Source organism: Pongo pygmaeus, chromosome 21 (genome assembly GCF_028885625.2).
Source record: "Pongo pygmaeus isolate AG05252 chromosome 21, NHGRI_mPonPyg2-v2.0_pri, whole genome shotgun sequence".
Lineage (NCBI taxonomy): Eukaryota > Metazoa > Chordata > Mammalia > Primates > Hominidae > Pongo > Pongo pygmaeus.
Genome location: NC_072394.2, coordinates 46,129,912 through 46,155,643, shown reverse-complemented (window position 1 = coordinate 46,155,643; position 25,732 = coordinate 46,129,912). Strand labels below are relative to the sequence as shown.

Here is a 25,732-nt window from a genome sequence, read left to right as displayed (position 1 = left end):
CAGGTGATCCACCCACCTCAGCCTCCCAAACTGCTGGGATTACAGGTGTGAGCCACTGTGACCAGCCTATCTGCTATTATTTACACTCCTGTATTTCTTTTATTACTACTAAAAAAATCAATGAGACTAGGCTAGACTAACCTGAGGTTAGGAGTTCTAGACCAGCCTGGCCAACATGGTGAAGCCCCATCTCTACTCAAAATACAAAACTTAGCCGGGTGTGGTGGCGGGCACCTGTAATCCCAGCTACTCGGGAGTCAGGAGAATTGCTTGAACCCAGGAGGCGGAGGTTGCAGTGAGATGAGATAGCGCCATTGCACTCCAGCCTGGGCGAAACTCTGTCTCCAAAAAAAAAAAAAAAATCAATGAGACTGACATTTTGATAAGACTAAGTATAAACTTAAACACCCATCCCCAAAACAGAACTTTCCAAACCATGTGAATGAATAAGATTAGCTCAGTGAAAAGTTTCAGAAAGAGTTTTCCTAAAAGAGGGAATAGCTTGTGTAAAGTCCCTAAGATGAATACAAGCTTCGCTTATTTAAGGATTGAAACAAAGTCAGTGTGGCTACAGCAGAGTGAGAGAAGGGAGAAGGGACATAACAGGAAATAAGGATAAAGGAGAATCGGAGACTCCAACAGGCAAAGATACTTCAAAGCACGAAGCAGGACTAGTCCATACCTCAAAGCCTACCAGGAAGCTGTTTCCTGGATAATCCAGGAAAGGAACAACTAGACATATTCCCTTCACTATAATTAATTACAAAGTCATAACGCAACAACAGGTAGGGCACTATGCTTTCAACTTTACAAAGCACTTTCACAAATATCACCTTACTGAAATTTTCCAACAGTTTTGTAAGGTTAACATTGTCCCCATTACACAGATAGGGAAACAGACACTAACAGTTACTATGCCTTGGGTCACCCTTGGCAAGTAAGAGAGGGAATCAGGAATTTCTAATAATTCCTTCTAACTCCAAATCTACAGTTCTTTTACCTATACCAATTGGATGAGCTGACACAAAGTGAAATAATTAGATTGATTCCTTTTTTTTGAGGCGGAGTCTCGCTCTGTCGCCCAGGCTAGATTGCAGTGGCGTGATCTCGGCTCACTGCAAGCTCCGCCTCCCGGGTTCACACCATTCTCCTGCCTCAGCCTCCCGAGTAGCTGGAACTACAGGTGCCTGCCACCACGCCTGGCTAATTTTGTTTTGTTTTGTTTTGTTTTGTTTTTAGTAGAGACAGGGTTTCATCGTGTTATCCAGAATGGTCTTGATCTCCTGACCTCGTGATCTGCCCGCCTCAGCCTACCAAAGTGCTGGGATTATAGGCGTGAGTCACTGCGCCCAGCCTAGATTGATTCTTGACAGTCAAAAATATTAACTCTGTGAATTATATTGCTATACATATTCCCCCTTATGACTTTACTTTGTTTCTACTAAGAAAGGTCTTCCCTACTCCAAGAATTTAAAATATTCACTTATTTTTTTTAAGCACTTTTTTTTTTGCATTGGTGTCTCGCTCTGTCACCCAGGCTGGAGTGCAGTGGTGCAATCTCGGCTCATTGCAACCTCTGCCTCCCGGGTTCAAGTAATTCTCCTGCCTCAGCCTCCCAAGTAGCTGGGATTACAGGCTTGTGCCACCACGTCTGGCTAAGTTTTGTATTTTTTAGTAGAGATGGGGGTTGGCCAGGCTGGTCTTGAACTCTTAACCTCAGGTGATCTGCCTGCCTCAGTCTCCCAAAGTGCTGGGATTACAGGCATGAGCCATCGTACCTGGGCTTCTTTAAGTACTTCTATGCTTTCTTTTAAAATTTAATTTAATTTAATTTAATTTAATTTTATTTTATTTTTTCGAGACGGAGTCTTGCTCTGTTGCCCAGGCTGGAGTGCAGTGGTGTGATTTTGGCTCACAGCAACCTCTGCCTCCTGGGTTCAAGCAGTTCTCCTGCCTCAGCCTCCCGAGTAGCTGGGATGACAGGCATGCACCACCACGACAGGCTAATTTTTTTTTTTTTTTTTTTTTTTTTTGAGACGGAGTTTCGCTCCTGTTGCCCAGGCCGGAGTGCAATGGTGTGATCTCGGCTCAATGCAACTTCCACCTCCCAGGTTCAAGTGATTCTCCTGTCTCAGCTTCCTGAGTAGCTGAGATTACAGGTGCCCGCCACCATCCTTGGCTAATTTTGTTTTTTTTTAATATAGATGGGGTTTCACCACGTTGGTCAGGCTGGTCTTGAATGACTGATCTCAGGTGTTCCGCCTACCTCGGCCTCTCAAAGTGTTGGGATTACAGGCGTGAGCCACCGCATCCGGCATATGCTTTCATTTTTAATATGAAAAATTTTAGCCTATCCAGAATACATTTTGGGGTGTGGTATGAAAATGAAACTATTTCTCCAAATGTTTACCCAGAATTATGCCATCCATCTCTAATATTTGAAATGCCACTTTTACTATACACAAATAACCCCCACCCTCCATATATGTTTTTGGTCTAATTTTAATCTGTATTATTTATTTTTTAAAAATTATTTCTGGACTATGACCACATTTTATTATTTTTTTGAGATAGTCTTGCTCTGTCACCCAGGCTGGAGTATAGTGGCATGATCACGGCTCACTGCAGCCTCAACCTTCTGGGTTCAAGCAATCCTCTTACCTCAGCCTCCAGAGTAGCTGGGCCTATGGGTGTGTGCCACCACATATGGCTAATTTTTAAAGTTGTTTTTTTTTTGTAGAGACAGGGTCCCACTATGTTGCCTAGACTGGTCTTGAACTCTTAGCCTCAACCTATTGGCCCATCTCGACCTCCCAAAGTGCTGGGATTATAGGTGTGAGTCACTGCACACAGCCAACCACATTATTTTATTTTTTAATTTCATTTTACTTACATATTTTTTGAGACAGGGTCTCATCTGTCACCCAGGATGGAGTGCAGTGGCACGATCTCGGCTCACTGCCACCTCTGCTTCCCGGGCTCAAGCAATTCTCCAGCCTCAGTCTCCTGCATAGCTGGGAATACAGGTGTGAGCCACCAATGCCCGGCTAAATTTCTGTATTTTTTTGTAAAGACAGGGTTTCGCCATGTTGCCCAAGCTGGTCTTGAACTCCTGAGCTCAAGTGATCCGCCTGCCTCAGCCTCCCAAAGTGTTGGGATTATAGGGGTGAGCCACGGTACCCGGACCACATTATTTTCACTACTAAAACTTTGTAACATGCTTTAACTACATAAGAATGTCAATTTTTATTGGGTAAAATATTTCAAAGTACAGAGGTATTATAAATGAATGCGAAAAGACAAACCATCAATAGAAAAATGGCCAAGAAGCAATGGACATGAAGTTCACAGAAGAAATACAATCAGCCAATAGACTTTAAAGGTCATCCTATGCACTAATAATTTTAAAAAATGCAAATTAAAAGAAAGAGATACGATGTTTACTAGAATACTCCATGCTGGCAAGAGAGGAAAAAGGGGTGTGCTCATAGGGACTGTAAGTGGTACTACCTCCCTGAGAGACATCTGGTAACACATTACATTTGGTAACCCATCTGTTGGAAGACCTCTGACCCAGAAATTTCAATGCTGAGAAATTTACCCTAAAAAATACTACCACAAGTGCACAAAACTGTACATACAAAGATGTTCACTTATCCCAGCACTTTGGGAGGCCGAGGCAGGTGGATCACCTGAGGTCAGGAGTTCAAGACCAGCCTGACCAACACGGTGAAACCCCATCTCTACTAAAAATAGAGAAATTAGCTGGGTGTGGTGGCAGATGCCTGTAATCCCAGCTACATGGGCAGCTGAGGCAGGAGAACCACTTGAACCTGGGAGGCGGAGGTCGCAGTGAGCTAAGATCATGCCACTGCACTCCAGCCTGGGTGACAGAGTGAGACTCCATCTCAAAAAAAAAAAAAAAAAAAAAAAAAAGATGTTCATTTGTGCTTTATTATCTATAATGACAAATATAATTTTTTTTTTTTTTTTTTTTTTTTAGACGAAGTCTCCCTCTGTCCCCCAGGCTAGACTGCAATGGTACAATGGCAGCTCAATGCAACCTCTGCCTCCCAGGTTCAAGTGATTCTCCTGCCTCAACCTCCCCAGTAGCTGGGATTATAGGCGCCCACTACCACGCCCAGCTAAATTTTCTATTTTTAGTAAAGACGGGGTTTCGCCATGTTAGCCAGGCTGGTTTCAAACTCCTGACCTCAGGTGATCCACTCGCCTTGGCCACCCAAAGTGCTGCGATTACAGGAGTGAGCTACCACACCCGGCTATAAAATTGTTTATAGCAACAATACGGAACAGAAGTTAAGAGTGCAGGCTCTAGAATAGATTGCCTATGTTTGCATCTAAGTTCTAACACAGAGTAGTCATGTGCATTTGGGCAATTACATCTCTGTATCTCATCTCTAACTTTCCAGAGTCGTAAGGATTAAATGAGGTAATACATGCCTGTCACACAGTCGATGCCTGACAAACATTAGGTGGTATTATTAAAGAAAAACATTATAAACTACTTAAATGTCCAATAATAGGGAGTTGGTTAGATAAACTGGGATATATCCAATTTAATCCAGTCATTAAAAATGAAGAGGTACTCACCTATAACTTTATACATGTAAAAAAAAAACCTAGAAATCTAAATCCTATACTATTTTTTTTTTGAGATGGAGTCTTGCTCTGTTGCCCAGGCTAGAGTGTAGTGGCGCAATCTTGGCTCACTGAAACTTCCACCCCCGGGGTTCAAACAATTCTCTTGTCTCAGCCTCCCGAGTAGCTGGGACTACAGGTGCACACCACCATGCCTGGCTTATTTTTGTATTTTTAGTAGAGATGGGATTTTGCCATGTTGGTTACGCTTGTCTCTAACTCCTGACCTCAGGTGGGCCACCCACCTCAGCCTCCCAAAGTGCTGGGATTACAGGCGTGAGCCACCGTGCCGGGCCTAAATACTATATTAAGACTACCTTCACGGGGAGGAGCATGGACTTACAGTGCAGAGCTTCTACTTTTTCCTCTTGAACTGTTCAAATTCTGATTATTTTTGTAACCAGAAACAAAAGCTCTTTTCATTTTGAAAAAGAAGACTCCAAAATGATACATCTTCCTCATGTGGCATCAGAAAACACACTCACTGGGCATTGTTTCCACTGCTTTCCTCATCAATGATCCCAGGCACAGCCTTTCCTGCAGCTCGGCTAATTTCCCTTGAAGAAGAAAAATTAAAATCTAGTAAACAAAAAAAATTTGAGAATTTCACACTGCATTCGTTAGTACAGTAAGTATGAGGCTAAGGTGGGAGGATTGCTTAAGCCTGGGAGGTCAAGGCTGCAGTGAACTGTGTTCCCACCACTGCATTCCAGCCTGAGCAACAGAGCAAGACTCTGTCTCAAAAAATACATATATATATAAATAAAAAATAAGTTGAATGTGAAGTAAGTTTCAAAAGATGAAGAAAAATAATTTGATGAATGAGTAGTAGTAATATAGTAAAATAAATTATAATAACATAAAACAAAAAGGCAAGAAAGAAGAAAGGGCAGTGAAAAGAATGTATGAGAAGAGACGAGGGAAGATTTATGTAGAAGAAATGAGAGTTATGTGTAAGGATATTTCTGCTTTATTTTTTTTTTTTTGAGACGAAGTCTCGCTCTGTCACCCAGGCCAGAGTACAATGGTGCAATCTCAGCTCAATGCAACCTCTGCTTCCCGGGCTCAAGTGATTCTCCTGCCTCAGCCTCCCGAGTAGCTGGGATTACAGGCGCCTGCCACAATGCCTGGCTAATTTTTTTTGTATTTTTAGACAGGGAGATGGGGTTTCACCATGTTGGTCAGGCCGGTTTGGAACTCCTGACCTCAAATGATCCGTCTGCCTTGGCTTCCCAAAGTGCTGGGATTACAGGTGTGAGCGACGATGCCTGGCCAAGATATTTCTGCTTTCAACATGCTTACCTGTTCAAAACTCCACTGGAAACTAGAGCTTCTTTAGGATGGAAATATTTGTGATATACATTTCTAACCACAGCATCTGTGAGGGAAAAAGAGAAGGAGGTATATTTTAGGTTAGAAATAAATTTGATATTATAGACTCATACCAATTTTGACCTGAAGGGCACCCTGGAACTTGGTTCCAATCCATCTCGCTTTATAAATGGAAGCAGCCCAAGCCTAGGAGGCTCAGACTGCTGATGAGAATGGAACATTAAAACACGCACACACAGCCCAGGGCTTTTTCCATTATGCCACTGGACCTAGAGGGCTATGATATCAAATCATAGATAGAAAATTACTGCCTCTACTGAAAATAATAATACTAATTACCATTATTAACCATGATTCCATATTCTTCTAGCAAAAAGTTAATATTGGTGTCAAATCTGGATTCTCCACCTTCTCCTAGCATCACAAAGACATCTCCACCGGTGTCAAGATATTTCTTCAGGATTTCAAACTACACAAAGGAAAAAAGCAATCTATGAATATACTCAAAAGACTTTTGCCCAAAATACCATGAATAAGACCTTAACTAGATGAAAAATAAATATTTCAAATCTATAAGGCATTTACATATAAATGTATATAAGATAAAAAGTACTCTCTATGTAGGATCTCCAAGCTTGTCTTTGAGCATAAAGCTCCAAAATACTCAAAGTAAATTGACAGTTTCAAAGCTGACTACCTAGAGAGCAAGTCAAAAGTGAAAAACTTAACTAAAGGAAGCACTCAGTTCTCCATTCAGCAGCACCCCTGGTCTCCACCTACTAGATGCCAGGTGTACCTACCTTCCCCTGGCAACCAAAAATGTCTCTTGAGATTGCCACATGTTCCCTCAGGAGAAGAAGAAATAGAATCACCCCTAGTTAAGAACCACTGATTTAGACAATGCCTTCTCTTGACTGCCCACAGAGGATATCAGGATGAAGGCATTTCATACCACACCTGGGAGGAATTCTGTTCAAGGTCATTGACCAACCAAACCATAGAGAGAAACGCATGTTTTCTGCTTATCTCCTGGAAGCTCTCTCTTGTTTTCACAAAGCTGGGGAAGGGAGAAAAATCTAGGGTTGATCTTGCTGGTCTAGCCTGAGAAAATCTGGGGTGGGTGGTCCAGACAAATAGTTTCTCAACTTTCTTCATCAAGCCCTCCAGCAGAAAAAAAATCTGAACATGTATATAAATACATTCAATATGTATGTATCTCTATATAAAATATGTACTTTATCATTTAAAACAACTCCCAAAAAGGAAATGTTTTAAGGGTAATGAAAATATGAATAATAAACGTAATTTCCTTTTGGCACCCCACTGATTCATCACATGCATCCTACTTTGGAAACTACTGCCCAGACTAGATTTGCCACAGCACGGCCCTCTTGCTCTTGTATGCTGCCTGAATTTTCCTCTCCCCCTGCCTTCCCCACACTGTATAAAACAAATGAATCTTCAGAGGCCAAGGTAGGCGGATCACCTGAGGTTAGGAGTTCGAGACCAGCTTGGCCAACATGGTGAAACCCCCGTCTCTACTAAAAATGCAAAAATTAGCCAGGCGTGGTGGTATACACCCGTAGCCCCAGCTACTCGGGAGGCTGAGGGAGGGGAATTGCTTGAACCCAGGTGGTGGAGGTTGCAATGAGCCGAGATTGCACCACTGCATTCCAGCCTGGGCAACACAGCAAGATTCCATCTCAAAAACGAAACACAACAACAAAAAAAACAAAATAAAAAATGAATTATTTCAAAATCAAAATTAAGGTGGGGCGCAGTGGCTCACGCCTGTAATCCCAACAGTTTGGGAGGCTGAGGTGGGTGGATCACTTGAGGTCAGGAGCTCGAGACCAGCCTGGCCAACATGGTGAAACCCCGTGTCTACTAAAAATACAAATAGCCAGGTGTGGGGGCAGATGCCTGTAATCCCCGCTACTCGGGAGGCTGAGGCAGGAGAATCAGTTGAACCTGGAAGGTGGAGGTTGCAATGAGCCGAGAATGTGCCAGTGCACTCCAGCCTGGCGACAGAGCAAGACTCTGTCTCAAAAAATATATATAAATAAATAAATAAAATAAAAATCAGCTCAAAGTCCATTTCCTCTGGACCCAATAATCCAATGCCTCTTTTCTGTGCTTCTGTAGAAATGTGGAACTTAGAACATTGATCATTATTGGTAGATGGTCCATTTGTGTCATTTCCCCTAGACTATCAGTTCCTTGAGTGGAGAGATCATGTGCTATTTGACTTTGATCCCTAGCGTTAGTCCTAGGACCTCTTACTAGGTGTGTAACAGAACCTTAGTAAACATTTTTTGGAACAACAACAGAAAAACAAAACAAATGGGTTATAACTGCATGATCCTGGACCCTGAACAACAGACTGAATCTCTCCCTAAATTCATCTTCCTTTTCCTTCCTTTTGATTTCCTCTCAAACTCCTCTTCCCAGACAGCCCTAAATATATGCTATGTTCTATGACTGGTAATAGCAAGCCAGGTCTAGTTTGCAATATATATTCTCAGAACATAGCTTTTGCTTGGGAAATTCTACTGGGACTTGGTTTTTATGATTATGTGGTTCTGGGACTTGTCCATGTTGCCTAAATGCAATGAATATACAGTAGGTATTGGTATCTACTGTGTCCTATTGGCCATCTGGCATTTTAAGAAAAAGATACATGAAGGACGTGGTGTGCAATAACACAGGTGGGCAAAAGTTGAAGGAGCTTCCACGAATTATGACCCAGTTTCCAGCTATGCACGTAAGTGAGACCCTTCTAACAAAAGAACAGATATTTGGTACAAATTGGAGGTTTCTTATTTCTTTATGGCAAAAACAGGAAAAAAGATTAATTTTGCAGACTTAAATTTTAGAAATTGGCTTAGAATGCATTCACACTGTTAGTGTGGCAGCAAATGTGAGATATTTCCTGTAATCAAGACTGGATGATCCAGGCCAGTGGCTCTCAGTGGAGGCATTTAAACCATCTAGCATGTATTCTGGATCACCATAATATTGCATAATATTAATGCCATAATATTAATGTTTAAGGACATTTTAGCGAGTGAAGGGCAGGGAAGTTAAGGTCCTGCAATATTCAGACCAGTCCCACATAGTGAAGAACTATTCCACAGCATTTGAATATCTTCTCAGATAGTCACGTAGGTTTAAAAAAGAAAAAGTAAACAAACAAAAGAAGCTTAGCCTAAAATCTAACTCCAATTTATTTATTTTTTTTGAGATGAAGTCTTGCTCTGTCACCCATGCTGCAGTGGCTCGATCTCGGCTCACTGCAACCTTCGCCTCCTGGGTTCAAGTGATTCTCCTGCCTCAGCCTCCTGAGTAGTTGTGACTACAGGCGCCTGCCAACACACCTGGCTAATTTTTGTATTTGTAGTAGAGATAAGGTTTCACCATGTTGGCCAGGGTGGTCTCAAACTCCTGACCTCAGGTGTTCCACCCACCTTGGCCTCCCAAACTCCTGGGATTACAGGAGTAAGCTACCGTGCCCAGCCCAAATTCTATGTAAATACTGTACAAAGTATTTTTTGCACGATTTAACATACACTGAATTCCCAGGTACCCAACTACCATGTAAACTGAGAGAAGAATTATACTTTTTATTAATAGAACTTTACCAGAGGCCAAGGCGGGCAGATCACAAGGCCAGGAGATCGAGACCACCCTGGCTAACATGGTGAAACCCCATCTCTACTAAAAATACAAAAAATTAGCCGGGCGTGGTGGTGGGCCCCTGTAGTCCCAGCTACTCGGGGAGGCTGAGGCAGGAGAATGGCGTGAACCCGGGAGGCGGAGCTTGCAGTGAGCCGAGATCACTCCACTGCACTCCAGCCTGGGCGACAGAGCGAGACTCCGTCTCGGAAAAAAAAAAAAAAAAATAGAACTTTACCAAGAGTTAGTCAGTATTTTGGAAAAATCACATCACCGACAGCAACATGGCTCATGATTTGAATTGCCAATACATCACTTCCACCAGTCTGCATATGTACCTATCCCATTCATGGGAGTTCTACATATTTATTAAACATTTATTTCAAAATGTCAAACATAAAGAAGTGTTCTAATGCATGTATGACCAAGCATTAACAAACTGAAATATGTATATTCTTCTAGTATATATATGCATAAACATTTACAATTTGAAGTACACATATTCTTTTATAAATCATCCTATAATTTCTGTACATTAAAATTAGGAAGTTATATTGCTTTACTTTTTTTAATGCTGGTGAGTTAGATTATCTTTGCATTTCAATTCAGGGTAACAAAGTTGGCATCTGTAGTATAGGTGGATGCTGGTCTGTTAGGGTTGGAAAATACTCGTCTCAGCCACGTGGTTACCTGGTCGTAACTGAATACCACCACAAAGCTAGTGTAATGCGTCAATGTAGTTGAGGTGGAAATAAGGAAAGACTGTTCAGCCTAGTTTCTAGCCTGATACCAGCATCTAATATCAGACATATGATGTCTGTCCTGTCACAGAAGTTTCTGGAAGTCAACATGAAAAAGGCATCAAACAGCTCTCCAGGGGTAACAGTCTAGGAGGCCAGCAGCAATGACAAAGAAAGCAGTGATCTCACAAGCATGAGCCCATTGGAAGAACTGTAACACAAAGGAATGCTGATTCCTAGAAAAAAAGCTAACAGCTTTTTTCCCTTTTCTTCCCACCTCACTCCAACTCTAAAGAGAAGGCATGGTGTCAGGAACTGGTCTGGGAGAGGATGTTTTATTAGGCTAAAGTTACATCAAACTTGCCTCTCGAAGGACTTGTGTCTCTTGAATGCATCAGCCTACCATCCCTGGAAGCCCAAACTAAGGCTTGGCCTGGCACACATCTCCACTTGGGAAAAGGCCCAGGCACCAGGTTCTGACCCTCTCTCGGATGCCCCTGTGTTCCTGAGGCTGGTTGGTCCCTGGCAAACATCAGGCCAACTCTCTCATTGGCTTCGCTAGGTGGATGGGGAGATGGAGCCGAAGCCCAACAAGCAATAGAGTGTTGCTCTGCAGGCCACTGCCCTCTGTGTGTACATTTCCCTCAGGGTCTCAGTGGGTAGGAGTTGCTGGTTACCTCCACATTCCCAATGGTAATTTCTACTCCTTCTGTCAATTAACCTGATCAAACAATCATGTCTCTCTCCATGCCATTCCCAGCAGGAAAGGTCACCTTGCAATCAAATTGAGAAACAAAGGGCACTAGAAATGCTCCCCAGTGGACCTCTTCCCCATGGCACCACCCAGAGTAACAGCAGGAGACCTTGGCCTGCCTCAGTCTAAGGACCACATTGGCCTTGCCCTGCCTCAACCTCTCTACTCCCCAGATTCTCTCTCAGCACAAAGGTACTTCCCATTCTCTGTAAAATGGCTCTATGTTCTGGGTTTTTTGTTCTATTGACTGTGAAAAAACACACCTAATCTTTCTTAAATTTGCCATCTTAACCATTCTGAAGTATATAGTTCAGCAGTTTTTTGTTTGTTTGTTTTTTCTTTTCAGACAGGGTCTCTGTCAGGCTGGAGTGCAGTGGCGCAATCTCGGCTCACTGCAACCTCCGCCTCCCAGGTTCAAGCGATTCTCCCGCCTCCACTTCCCAAGTAGCTGGGAGTACAAGTGTGTGCCACCACGCCCGGCTAATTTTTGTATTTTTAGTACAGACGAGGTTTCACCATGTCGGTCAAGCTGGTCTCAAACTCCTGGCCTCAAGTGATCCACCCGCCTCAGCCTCCCAAAGTGCTGGGATTACAGGTGTGAGCCACTGCACCTGGCCTAGTTCAGCAGTATTAAATATACTCACACTGTTAGGCAACCGATCTGCAGAACTGTTTTCATCTTGCAAAACTGAAACTCTATACCTATTAAACAGCAACGCTCCATTCTCCACTTCCCTCAGGCCCTGGCAACCACCACCCTTCTATTTTCCATCTCTACGAATTCAACTACTCTACGTACCTCATGCTTGCATAAGTGAAATCATACAGTATTTGTCTTTTTGTGTCTGCCTTATTTTCATTTGGCATAATGTCCTCAAGATTCATCCATGTGTAGCATGTATCAGAATTACCTTCCTATTTAAGATTGAATAATATTCCATTGTATGTATATACCATATCTTATCTATTCATCTGCCAATGGATACTTGGGCTGTTTCCACCTTTTGGCTATTGTGAATAGCGCTGCTAAGAAGATAGGTGTGCAACTATCTCTGAGATCCAGTTTTCCATTCTTTTGGGCATATACCCAAAAGTGGAATTGCTAGATCATATGGCAGTTTTTTTTTTTTTTTGAAATAGAGTCTCGCTCTGTTGCCAAGGCTGGAGTGCAGTGGCCCGATCTCTGCTCACTGCAACTCCGCCTCCCAGGTTCAAGTGATTCTCCTGCCTCAGCCTCCCAAGTAGTTGGGATTACAGGCGCACACCATCACGCCTGGCTAATTTTTGTATTTTTAGTAGAGATGAGGTTTCACCATGTTGGCCAGGCTAGTCTCGAACTCCTGACCTCAAGTGATCCACCCTTCTCAGCCTCCCAAAGTGCTGGGATTACAGGCGTGGGCCACCACACACAGCCATCATATGGCAATTTTATGCTTAAATTTTTGAGGAACTACCATACTGTTCTTCATGGTGACTGCATCATTTAACATTCCCACCATTAGTGTGGAAGGGTTCCAATAACTTCCCATTCTCACCAATACTTGTCATTTGTATTCTGGGCCTTACACTTATCATTCTTTATCCATTCCATGAACTAGAATAATAAACATTTTTATTTTAAATGGATTCCTATTTTCTTTCTTTCTTTTTTTTTTTTTTTTTTTTTGAGATGGAGTTTTGCTCTTGTTGCCCAGGCTGGCGTGTGATGGCGTGATCTTGGCTCACGGCAACCTCCGCCTCCCAGGTTCAAGCGATTCTCCTGCCTCAGCCTCTCAAGTAGCTGGGATTACAGGAATGCACCACCACGCCTGGCTAATTTTGTATTTTTAGTAGAGACAGGTTTTCTCCATGTTGGTCAGGGTGGTCTTGAACTCCCGACCTCAGGTGATCCACCTGCCTCAGCCTCCCAAAGTGTTGGGATTACAGGCTTGAGCCACCGCGCCTGGCGGAATTTTCCTATTTTCAAAGCAAAAATATAGCAAAGAAATGTGGCTAGTGGCCGGGCTCGGTGGCTCACACCTGTAATCCCAGCACTTTGGGAGGCTGAGGTAGGCAGATCACAAGGTCAGGAGTTTGAGACCAGCCTGGCCAATATGGTGAAACCCCATCTGCACTAAAAATACAAAAATTAGCCGGGTGTGGTGGTGGGCACCTGTAGTCTCAGCTACTCAGGAGGCTGAGGCAGGGAGAATTGCTTGAACCCAGGAGGCGGAGGTTGCAGTGAGCCGAGATTGCGCCACTGCACTCCAGCCTCGGCGACAGAGCGAGACTCTGTCTCAAAAAAAAAAAAAAGTGTGGCTAATATTTAATTGGCCCACACTATGTGTTTGGTACTTTACATGGAGTATCTCAGTTAATTATCACAACTCCATGATGAAAAGAGAGATGAAGTGACTACCTTAAGGCCACACAGTAAGTGGTGAAGGAGGATTCAAATCTGGTATTTCAAAGCCCAGACTCCTAATCATTTCACCATATTCCTTCTTTAGTGGATATTTCTTACCTCAGCTGCAGTAAATTTTTCCCTTGGCCCAGCTGTAATCCACAGTTTCACTCCATTTAACTTCTCAGATGTGATTTCATCTTTTAAGCTAGAAATACAATTTTAAAAGCAAATATGAGGTCCATAATTTAAACCAATTTAGGTATTATTTTAGTCTCTAAACTATTTGGAAGCAGAGGCCACAGAGGCTCAGAGATAAAGGGACTTAGAGGTAACTGGTCCAGTCTCTCTCCCAAAGTGAGAATTCCCTCTACAGGCCTGCCCCAGAGTCATCTGGCCTCTGTTCAAATACTTCCAGTAAGTCAAGGTGTTCAAATCAAGCCATGCTAAAGCATAAGGAAGTCCTCAACTACTAATTCAATCAGCCCTACCATTAGCTTGTATGATTACATATCCTCACCTATTAAGAAAAACATACACATACACAAAGTCAAAGTTATTCTCATTTAATTCTCATGTTTCCTTTCCCTACTATTGACCTGAGTCAAAATATGAAGAAAGCCTCTAACATCTTAAAAAGCTGTATGTGTATAATTAGAATAATTTTTTGGCTTGTGATTTGGAAGACAACTTAATAATATGCTGCTTTAATAATATCCTAATTGCTGATTTCGAAAGAAATTTTTTTTGGTTTTTGTTTTTGACAGAGTCTCCCTCTGTTGCCCAGGCTGGAGTGCAGTGGCATGATCTCGGCTCACTGCAGGCATTCACTTCCTGGGTTCAAGGGATTCTTGTGCCTCAGCCTTCTTAGTAGCTGGGATTATAGGCATGCACCATCACGTCTGGCTAATTTTTGTATTTTCAGTAGAGATGAAGTTTTGCCATGTAGGCCAGGCTATTCTCCAACTCTTGACCTCTAGTGATCTGCCTGCTTCAGCCTCCCAAAGTGCTGGGATTACAGGCATGAGCCACCGCGTCCTGCCCAAGAGATGTTTTAATAAGAATTTATTTAATTCTGAATAATGTTTTTTTATTTTTTTAGACAGAGTCTCGCTCTGTCACCAAGCTGGAGTGCAGTGGCGCAATCTCGGCTTACTGTAACCTCCGCCTCCTGGGTTTAAGCGATTCTCCTGCCTCAGCCTCCCGAGTAGCTGGGACTATAGGCACGCACCATCATGCCCAGCTAATTTTTGTATTTTTAGTAGAGACAGGGTTTCACCATGTTGGCCAGGATGGTCTTGATCTTTTTTTTTTTTTTTTTTTGAGACGGAGTCTCACTCTGTTGCCCAGGCTGGAGTGCAGTGGCACAATCTCGGCTCACTGCAACCTCCGCCTCCCATGTTCAAGCAATTCTCTGCTTCAGCCTCCCAAGGAGCTGGGATTACAGGCGCCCACCACCACACCTGGCTAATTTTAATTTTTAGTAGAGATGGGGTTTCACCATCTTGTCCAGGCTTGTCTCAAACCCATGACCTCATGAGCCGCCCTCCCTGGCCTCCCAAAGTGCTGGGATTACAGGTGTCAGCCACCGTGCCGGCCAGTCTTAATCTCCTGACCTCGTGATCCACCCGCCTCAGCCTCCCAAAGTGCTGGGATTACAGGTGTGAGCCACTGCGCCAGACCTAATTCTGAATAATCTTTAAATTGAGCTTATCCCACCTAAACAATCTATGTTACCTAAGAAAATAAAGACTTCTCAGCTTTATCAGCAGGAAAATATCATTTAGAAGGGAAAACAATATACATGGTCAGTCACCTCTGAATCTTCCAATTACTCCGAAGTTTTTTCTGCATGGATTTATAGCCATTGTTGGTGGTAAATATCTCCTTTTTGTAGGCATTGAAAAGAATGGTGCTCCGCAGTTCTTTCTCCATGGTTACCTTATGGAAGAAAGATGGGATCAGAAAATCAATAAACAATATTCCAAAGACCCTAAAAGTAATAAATAGTTGCCTTCTACTACTAATTTATCAAGAAAGGGTATACAACTGAAATCTATCTAGGAAACTCCTACAATTCTCAAAGGTTGAGAGTGAAATGCAAAAGCATAGCACAGAAACCTAAGACCAAAACCAACCCAGCCCTCCCCTACCCACTTTTGCTTTCTGCCTCTTGCCCAGATCCTCCCAACAGCCTACACCTATGGCCCTGCCCTGCCATCACCCTGCTCTTGTGTCCCAAGACCATGTTTCCAACCTGATTCATTACTGCTAACTACTGTTAAGCACGGGGTATAGTCTTCTAGATTCTATTTTTCTTTTTTTTGCTCTGTCTGCCAGGCTGGAGTGCAATGGCATGATCTCAGCTCACTGCAACCTCCATCTCCCGGGTTCAAGCGATTCTCCTGCCTCAGCCTCCTGAGTTGCCGGGATTACAGGCACGTGTCACCATGCCCAGCTAATTTTTGTATTTTCAGTAGAGACGGGGTTTCACCATGTTGGTCAGGCTGGTCTCAAACTCCTGACCTCTTGATCCACCTGCCTTGGCCTCCCAAAGTGCTGGGATTACAGGTGTGAGCCACTGCGCCCAGCTCGAGATTCTTTTTATACATATATTAACTTACAGTTTTATTTTATGAAATAGGATCTTACTATATGCATTATTTTGAAACACCTGTTTCACCTAACCTTGTATATTTGACATGTTTCTTTGTCAGTACACATGGATCTACCATATTCTTTTAAACAGCTACATAGGGCTGGGTGCAGTGGCTCACCCTGTAACTCCAGCACTTTGGGAGGCTGAGGTGGGAGGATCGCTTGAGCTCAGCAGTTCCAGACCAGCCTGGATAACATGATAAAACCACATCTCTACAAAAAAAATCAGCAGGGCGTGGTGGCACATATCTGTAGTCCCAGCTATTTGGGAGGCTGAGGTGAGAGGATTGCTTGAGCCCAAGAGGTTGAGGCTGCAGTGAGCCACAATCACGCCACTCTGCACTCCAGCCTGGAGAACACAGCAAGACCCTGTCTTTAAACAACAACAACAAAAACAGCTGCACAGTATTCATTTTATGGATCTACCATAATTTATTTAACCAGTCATATACTGACTGACATCTTTTATCAAATATTTTCTAAAACAATACTAAAAACATCAATGTTAAACATGTTTTTCTGCACTTTGCATATTTGTAGATTCTTACCTATTGAATGGCTGAGTAAATCATTTCCAAATTGCCCTCCAAAAAATTATACTCATTTATACTTCCACTAACACACTTCTGTTTCCACACAATCCTATTTCCAGTCTTTGTCATGTTTGCCAAAAAAAGGGCCAAAAAACCCCCCTCATTACTGTTTTAATTTCTACTTTGAAGTTAGTGAGATAGTGGTCTCTTGCTATAGATTTTTGCCACTTGTATATCTTCTGATTTTCTTGTCCAGGTACTCTTGATCATTTTTCTCTTTCCATTTTTCTTTTTAAAAACTTATTCTTCTTATTATTATTTGAGACAAAAGTCCCACTCTGTGACCCAGGCTGGGAGTGCAGTGGTGCAATCACAACTCACTGTAGCCTTGACCTCCAGGGCTCAAGCAATCATCCCACTTCAGCCTCCTGGGTAGCTGGGACTACAGGCACGCACCAGTGTCCAACTAATTTTTAAATTTTTTGTAGAAGCAAGGTCTCGCTATGTTGCCCTTGAACTCCTGACCTCAAGTGATCCTCCTACCTCAACCTCCCAAAGTGCTGGTTTACTGACATGAGCCACTGCACCCGGTCGGGTTTCATAATTTTCTAATTGATCATTAAACAAATATTTTCATAAGCTTATTTGGCTTCTGGTAGTTTTTTGGTTTGGTTGAATTTTACAGGCCATATGGATTTTAAATTTTATAGAGTTAAAAGTATTAATCTTTTCCTTTCTGGCTCCTGGATGACATGAAACATTTAGAAGAGTTTTTTGTCATTCTAAGATTAGAAATAAATTCAACAATGCTTTATTTCAGTACTTTACAATGTAATTTTTTTTTTTTTTTGAGACAGAGTCTGCTCTGTGGCCTAAGCTGGAGTGCAGTGGCACGATCTCGGCTCACCACAACCTCTGCCTCCCAGATTCAAGAGATTCTCGTGCCTCAGCCTCCCAAGAGGCTGGGACTACAGGCGCCCAAACACACCCGGCTAATTCGTGATGTAATTTTTTAACATTTAAATTTTAGTCCATTTGGAAATTATTGTGGTGCTCAAAATAGGCTTCATTCCTTTTTTTTTTTTTCCTTCTTTTTCAAGGCATAGTCTCGCTCTGTCACCCAGGCTGGAGTGCAGTGATGCAATCTCGGCTCGCTGCAACCTCCGCCTCCCAGGTTCAAGCAATTCTCCTGCCTCAGCCTCCCCAGTAGCTGGGATTACAGGCTCGCGCCATAGTAGAGACGGTGTTTCACCAGGTTGGCCAGGCTGGTCTGGAACTCCTGACCTCAAGTGATCCACCCGCTTTGGCCTCCCAAAGTGCTGGGATTACAGGTGTGAGCCACCTCGCTCGACTGGTTTAATTATTTTCTAAATTGCTAAAAAAGCTGCCTGACCCCAATTCATCTCTTCAATGCTGATTTGAAATACAGTACCACTTTACCTATATAATAAATCCCTATATATAACTGGCTCTTATTCTGAGTTCTAATATATTTTATCTGCCTGTAAGCTCCTGCTGAGTTCCAAACTTTTTTTATTTATTCATTTTCAGAGACAGGTTTCCCTTTGATACCCATGCTGGTCTCTGACTCCTGGGCTCAAGGGATCCTCCCGCCTCAGTCTACCAAGTAGCCAGGACTACGGGCCCACACTGCTGCACCCATCTTCTATGCTAGTTTAATTGCTATACCTTTACGTTATAATATCTGGTGGTTCTGGAGCGCTAATCTCCCTTATTACCATTAATTTCAGAATTTTCCTGGCTACTTTCACATATTTATTCTTCTTTAAGCACTTTAACATCATTTTGTCCAGTTGAAAAACTGCCCCCTCCATGATCCCACCACTGTGATACCTCTATCTTTTTTTGTTCTGTTAGTTCAGCCTCTGGTGAGAGTAGCAGGTCTGCGTTCCTGTACTGTCAGACTTAGCCAGAAATGCATTTCCTTAATAATAGCATAAGGCCTTTAAAACTATAAAAATAACAAATATTTGGGTAACGCTGCCAAACCATTCTCTTGCTTTCTCTTCAATAACATTACCAGTCAAATCAGTATTTTCCCACATGAATACCGAGGGGTGGCAGCCACGACAGAAGAGAGATTAAGACTTTACGATTCCTCGTCCGATGCTCTTTCATAGTCAGCGGAACAACTTAAAAACCTGCACCACCCGAGGCCGTGGAGATGGGCGCCCAGCCGCAGCGCCAGAACCCCGGGCTACGTCCGCGCCCACAGTTTACTTCACCCCGGTGGACCCTGGATGTTCTATGACCGGCCCAGCGGCCTCGAAGAGTGTGGCGAGTCCCTCGCCAGCTCCCAAGCCGCATCAACGCCCCAGCCGGCCCACCACTGTTGGAGCCCTTTACCTGAGGCCCAGCGACCACCGGTCACCTGACGCCGCCCAGCATCCCGCGGCCAGGTATCCAAGGCCGCTTAGTAACCGGGGAGGCGCGTCGGTGCGCCGGGAGGCGTAGCCCAGCACGCAGCGCTAGCTCCGGCCGACGTGATGACGACAGGACGGAAGGCGCCTCTCCGTCGCAGGCGACAGGGGTAGGGAGCCTGGCTGATGTGGGACTGTACCATTTGGTGCATGAGGGGCAAATCCAAACATAATGAGAATTAACTTTTCACCAAAAATAAACCCATTTAATTTTGTTCTTTAATATCAGTTACAACTAAAGACTAATAACAACGGGAGGACCCAAGTGCCCAAACTTCGCTCCACCCACAGGGAGGAGAATAGTGAAGGCTTCCAGCGTTGGGTGGGGGGGCGGGGGTTGGAGAATGCCCCAGCTTCGATTCCCAAGGCGCAGGCGCAGAGCGGAGCCAGGCGCGGGCGGGGCCGGGTGGAAGGCTGGGCCGGACTATTAGGAACTACTTAACGGAAAAGGGTGCGCAGGTTTAGTGTTGAGAATGATAATACCGTATAATTCTGTTTTTTTTTTCATTCTTTTATTTATTTATTTATTTTTCTTTCTTTTTTTTTTAATGAAGTATTTATTGATCATTCTTGGGTGTTTCTCGGAGAGGGGGATATGGCAGGGTCATAGGATAATAGTGGAGAGAAGGTCAGCGGATAAACACATGAACAAAGGTCTCTGGTTTTCCTAGGCAGCGGTCCCTGCAGCCTTCCGCAGTGTTTGTGTCCCTGGGTACTTGAAATTAGGGAGTGGAGATGACTCTTGAAGAGCATGCTGCCTTCAAGCATCTGTTTAACAAAGCACATCTTGCACCGCCCTTAATCCATTTAACCCTGAGTTGACACAGCACATGTTTCAGAGAGCACGGGGCTGGGGGCAAGGCCATCGATCAACAGCATCCCAAGGCAGAAGAATTTCTCCTCCCAGACGGGGCGGCCGGGCAGAGGCGCTCCTCACCTCCCAGACGGGGCAGCCGGGCAGAGGCGCTCCTCACTTCCCAGATGGGGCAGCCAGGCAGAGGCGCTCCTCACTTTCTCCCAGACGGGGTGGTGGTGGGGCAGAGGCGCTCCTCACCTCCCAGATTGGGCGGCCGGGCAGAGGCGCTCCTCACTTCCTCCCAGACGGGGTGGTGGCCAGGGAGAGGCGCTCCTCACCTCCCAGACGTGGCGGCCGGGCAGAGGCGCTCCTCACTTCCCAGAAGGGGCAGCCAGGCAGAGGCGCTCCTCACTTCCCAGACGGGGCAGCCAGGCAGAGGCGCTCCTCACTTCCTCCCAGACAGGGTGGCAGCCGGGCAGAGGCGCTCCTCACCTCCCAGACAGGGCGGCCGGGCAGAGGCGCCCCTCACTTCCCAGAAGGGGCAGCCGGGCAGAGGCGCTCCTCGCTTCCCAGACGGGGCGACCATGTAGAAGCGCGCCTCACTTCCCAGATTGGGCGGCCGGGCAGAGGCGCTCCTCACTTCCTCCCAGATGGGGTGGCGGCCAGGCAGAGGCGCTCCTCACCTCCCAGACGGGGCGGCCGGGCAGAGGTGCTCCTCACTTCCCAGACAATGGGCAGCCGGGCAGAGACGCTCCTCACTTCCTAGACGGGGTGGCGGCAGGGCAGAGGTTCTAATCTTAGCACTTTGGGAGGCCAAGGCAGGCGGCTGGGAGGTGGAGGTTGTAGTGAGCCGAGATCAGGCCACTGCACTCCAGCCTGGGCAACATCGAGCATTGAGTGAGTGAGACTCCGTCTGCAATCCCAGCACCTCGGGAGGCCGAGGTGGGCAGATCACTCGAGGCCAGGAGCTGGAGACCAGCCCGGTCAACACGGCGAAACCCCGTCTCCACCAAAAATACAAAAACCAGTCAGGCGTGGCGGCGCGCACCTGCAATCCCAGGCACTCGGCAGGCCGAGGCAGGAGAATCACAGGAGCCCGAGGCAGGGAGGTTGCAGCGAGCTGAGATCACGGCAGCACAGTCCAGCTTCGGCAACAGAGGGAGACCGAAAAAAGGAGAGGGAGACCGAAGAGGGGAGGGGGAGAGGGAGAGCAATTCTGTTTTATTAACTCTGCATCTTCGCTTGCCATGGTACTAGGCTTGAGCGCCGGCGAGCATGGCGGGGAGTTAGAACTTGAATAGATTCTACAAAAATGTGAAAACTATGAACTGTATTACGGAGTCTGACGACTAAGCTGGTCAAAAAGGTGCCCCTGTTGAGCAGAGATTTGAAGAGAGAGTGGTATTCATTAAGGCAAAGGCTGGGGAAGGGCGTTCCGGGCAGAGAGAACTGCTTGTGCAGAGAGCATCACCAGTACAGGTTGCCCTGCCATCGCCATTAAAGTGGGAAACCAGAAGCCTGCAACTACTAACAGGCCACCCGACTACCCAGGAAAGCGCTCTGTGCCTGCCTTTAGAGGTGTGTGGATTTGTGAACAACGCTGCAGCAGCCTGGAAGACCCAAACTGAAGATTGCAGAGAGCTCTGACGGTTTTTATTTACATTTTTGTTTGTCTTCGAGTTTAGGATATTAAAACACACACAACTCGTGTGGCTTTCCACAACTTCTGTCACTGGAAATTTTAAAAGTGAAGACGGGCCGGGCGCAGCGGCTCTCTCCTGTAATCCCAGCACTTCGGGAGGCCGAGGCAGGTGGATTCTTGAGCCCAGGAGTTCGAGACCAGCCTGGGCAACATGGCGAAACCCGGTATCTACTAAAAATACGAAAAATGAGCTGGGTGAGGTGGCGCGCCCCTGTAGTCCCAGCTGCTTGGGAGACTGAGGTGGGAGGATTGATTGATTCTAGGAGGTTGAGGCTGCAGTGAGCCGTCATGGTGCCACCGCACTCTAGCCTAGGCAACACAGTGAGACTTTGTCTCAAAAAAGGAAAAAGAAAGTGGAGAAGAGGGTGATTTGAGAATTCTTTTTGGTCAGATGAAGTGGCTCATACCTGTAATCCCAGCATTTTGGGAGGCCAAGGTGGGAGGACTACTTGAGGCCAGGAGTTTGGGACCTGGGTAACAGTAACACCTTTTCTCTCCAATAATAATAGTAATAATAAATAAAAAAAGAAAATTAGCCAGGCATGGTGGCACACACCTGTAGCCTTAGCTACTTGGGAGGCTGAGGTGGGAAGATCGCCGGAGTCCAGGAGTTCAGGCTGCAGTGAGCCATGATCGCTCCACTGCACCCCAGCCTGGGTAACAGAGTGAGACCCTGTCTCTTAAAAAAAAAAAAAAAAAAAGAGTTCTCTTCTTGGGGATGCTGTATTTTGGTGCAAAATTGGGTGAATACAGTTTGCAGTTAGGGTAATAATGGAAATGAAGTATTCTCACTGAAGAGAGAGTAGGCCGTCCCATTTGAAGGCTGGGACAAATCTTGGGATCTTTCTGCCTGATATGCAGTCAGTGTTTGTTACAGCACCTGCCCAGAGCATTTCTCCCACTGTTAGAGATTGCAGAAAGAGTAAGAGTTTTGGCTGGGTGCAGTGGCCCACGCCTGTAATCCTAGCACTTTGGGAGGCCAAGGTGGGTAGATCACTTGAGGTCAAGAGCTCGAGACCAGCCTGGCCAACATGGTGAAACCCCGTCTCTACAAAAAAAAAAAAAAAACAAAAAAAACAAATACAAAAAATTAGCCGGGTGTGGTGGCGGGCGCCTGTAATCCCAGCTGCTTGGGAGACTGAGGCGGGAGAATCGCTCGAACCCAGGAGGCAGAGGTTGCAGTGAGCTGAGGTTGCGCCATTGCACTCCAGCCTGGGCAACAAGAGCGTAACTCTGTCCCCCACCGCCCCCCCAAAAAAAGCAAGAGTAACACTTTTAGAATCAGTAGTTGTCACCAAGTTCAATTCCTCGCTGTGACTTGTACCAGCTGGGTGACCTTGGGCAGTTTTCATAATCTCTGAGCAAATGTATCCTATCCGTAAAGTGAAGTTAATAATTTCTTTCTTTCTTTTTTTTTTTTTTTGCCAAAACTGAGACTTGCTCTGTTGCCCAGGCTGGAGTGCAATGGCATGATCTCCGCTCACTGCAACCTCCGCTTCCTGGGTTCAAGCGATTCTCCTGCCTCAGTCTCCCAGGTAGCTAGGATTACAGGCACCCGCCACCATGCCTGGCTAATTTTTGTATTCTTAGTAGAGACGGGGTTTCACCAGTTTGGTTAGGCTGGTCTTGAACTCTTGACCTCGTGAATCGCCCGTCTTGGCCTCCCAGAGTGCTGGGATTACAGGCATGAGCCACCGCGCCCAGGCTGAAGTTAATAATTTCTAAATGCTGGCTTATAGTGAGGATTGTAGATAATGCATATAAAACTTGGAATGTGCTCAATAAACATAGGTTGTAGCATGTTCCATTCAACAGCATAATTTTTCTTCATTTTTATTTTTTATCCTGATGAAAATAATTGTGCTTTTACAATCTCAGAACAGATAGAACCATTATATGTTTCACCGTCCATAGCTGATTGTGTGCTTCTGACACTACTGTTACGTTTCTGATCATTATACTCTTGTTTTTTGCTTTGGGAAGTTAGGGGAATTTTGACCTCTCCCTCATCTTGTCCCACATTTGTCAATTAAGTGGCACTATTAAGATGGAAATCAGTGTGTATCTTTCAGCCTTCTTAGCATATGTGAAAGCTTAACATGAACTCTTCCTGACCCAGTTTTGATCTCTAATAGCTCAGTGTCATTGGTGTTTTTTCCGTGGTCTCCCAGACTTCTCCCCCATGATTCCGGGGGCAGGGGGCTGGGTGGACAAGACTTGAGGAAGGGAAAGAGTGGGATTGAATTAAGAGGAAAAGGCAATAAAATCACCAGCACACACTGATCCAAGAAAGTTCCTTCCCTTGTCTCCTAACCAAAAAAGCTAATAAGGCCACCCAGGAGTAGGAACCGCACATTTGTTAAAAAACAAACCACTTTTCTTATTTATTTATTTATTTATTTATTAATAAGACAGTCACACTCTGTCGCCCAGACTGGAGTGCAGTGGTGCGATCTTGGCTCACTGCAACCTCCACCTCCTGGCTTCAAGTGATTCTTGTGTCTCAGCCTCCTGAGTAGCTGGGACTACAGGCATGCACCACCACACTCAGCTAATTTTTTGTATTTTTAGTAGAGACAGGGTTTCACCATACTGGCCGGGCTGATCTACAAACTCCTGACCTCAGCCTCCCAAAGTGCTGGGATTACAGGTGTGAGCCACCGTGCCCAGCTGAAACGAATCACTTTTCCACTGAAGTAAGGAAGCACAATCCATCCCACAAATGCAGAGTGTTCTGAATTTATGAGGTGTTACAGCTCACGTTCTGTCCGATCAGAATTATCTTTAGAAATAACTAATCTTGGCTGGGTGCGGTGGCTCATGCCTGTAATCCCAGCACTTTGGGAGGCCGAGGTGGGTGGATCATCTGAGGTCGGGAGTTGGAGACCAGCCTGACCAACATGGAGAAACCCTGTCTCTACTAAAAATACAAAATTAGCCAGACGAGGTGGCGCATGCCTGTAATCCCAGCTACTCAGGAGGCTGAGGCAGGAGAATTGCTTGAACCTGGGAGGTGGAGGTTGCGGTGAGTCGAGATCGTGCCACTGCACTCCAGCCTGGGCAACAAGAGCGAAACTCAGTCTCAAAAAAAAAAAAAGACTAATCTTGAACATATGGAGCTCCATGGTGGCCAGGAAGCTCTAGGCATCAAGTCTGCAGCAGCCTCCAGCTCTGTCCAGCTCTGAGCTCCCCCATATGTGGTGGAGCATGGCATGAACTTGGCAGCCAGGCTCAGACCAGGAGCGGCATCCCGTTCAATGTCTCCTCTTCAAGACCCCATTTCTTACACTTGGCTTGTTCCAGCCAACTTTTGACTTAGCTCCTCACTAGAGATTTTGGCAGTCATTCTGCCTGGACCTAATAGCCAGGGTGAGAAGCAGATCAGCACAAAAGTTCAATGTGAGGGTCTTGGAGCCAGCTTGTAGGGCTCCAAGTCCCAGCTCTGACCCTTATTAGCTATATGACCTTCAGGCAAGCAACAGCTTCTCTGACTCTGCATCTTCATTGGTAAAAAGGGGACAGTAATAATTCCTACCTCACAGTTGTTTGGATGGAAAATTTGTAACAGACATGGAAGAGTCTAGTACAGCAACTAGCCAAGCATAGGCAGGCGATCTAAAGCTAAGTTTGGCCAATTAAGCAAAAAAGGAGTGTGTTTAAAAGGATCAGAAATTCTCAGATCATTTGGAAAGCTAGACAAGACTTGAGGCTTGGGTGGGTGCAGTGGCTCGCACCTGTAATACCAGCACTTTGGGAAGCTGAGGCGGGAGGATCACTTGAGGTCAGGAGTTTGAGAACAGCCTGGCCAAAATAGCGAAACCCTGTCTCTGCTAAGAATACAATTAGCCAGGTGTGATGGTGCGTGCCTATAGTTCCACCTACTCGGGAGGCTGAGGCAGGAGAATCACTTGAACCCAGGAGGCAGAGGTTGCAGTGAGCTGAGACAGCACCACTACACTCCAGCCTGGGTGACAGAACAAGACTGTCTAAAAAAAAAAAAAAAAGACTTGAGGCTTTCAGGAATGACATTGCAGGGCTGGTCTGATGGCGTTACTGCCA

At 45.2% G+C, this 25,732-nt stretch overlaps 1 protein-coding gene across 3 annotated transcripts in view; it reads right to left on the bottom strand.

The window, feature by feature from the left end:
- IFT52 (intraflagellar transport 52) overlaps positions 1-19,261 on the bottom strand; it is a 54,437-nt gene extending 35,176 nt beyond the window's left edge. The window contains exons 1-6 of one of the 3 annotated variants that reach the window (XM_054467298.2): positions 19,102-19,261; positions 15,360-15,484; positions 13,664-13,751; positions 6,331-6,460; positions 5,962-6,037; positions 5,145-5,216 (exon numbers count right to left, since the gene is read on the bottom strand). In XM_054467298.2, the coding sequence (XP_054323273.1) occupies positions 5,145-5,216; positions 5,962-6,037; positions 6,331-6,460; positions 13,664-13,751; positions 15,360-15,478 (485 nt within the window). In that variant the 5' untranslated portion in view covers positions 15,479-15,484; positions 19,102-19,261. The other 2 variants (XM_063659345.1, XM_063659344.1) reach the window with 2 other exon arrangements.
- Positions 19,262-25,732: the final 6,471 nt, after the last annotated feature.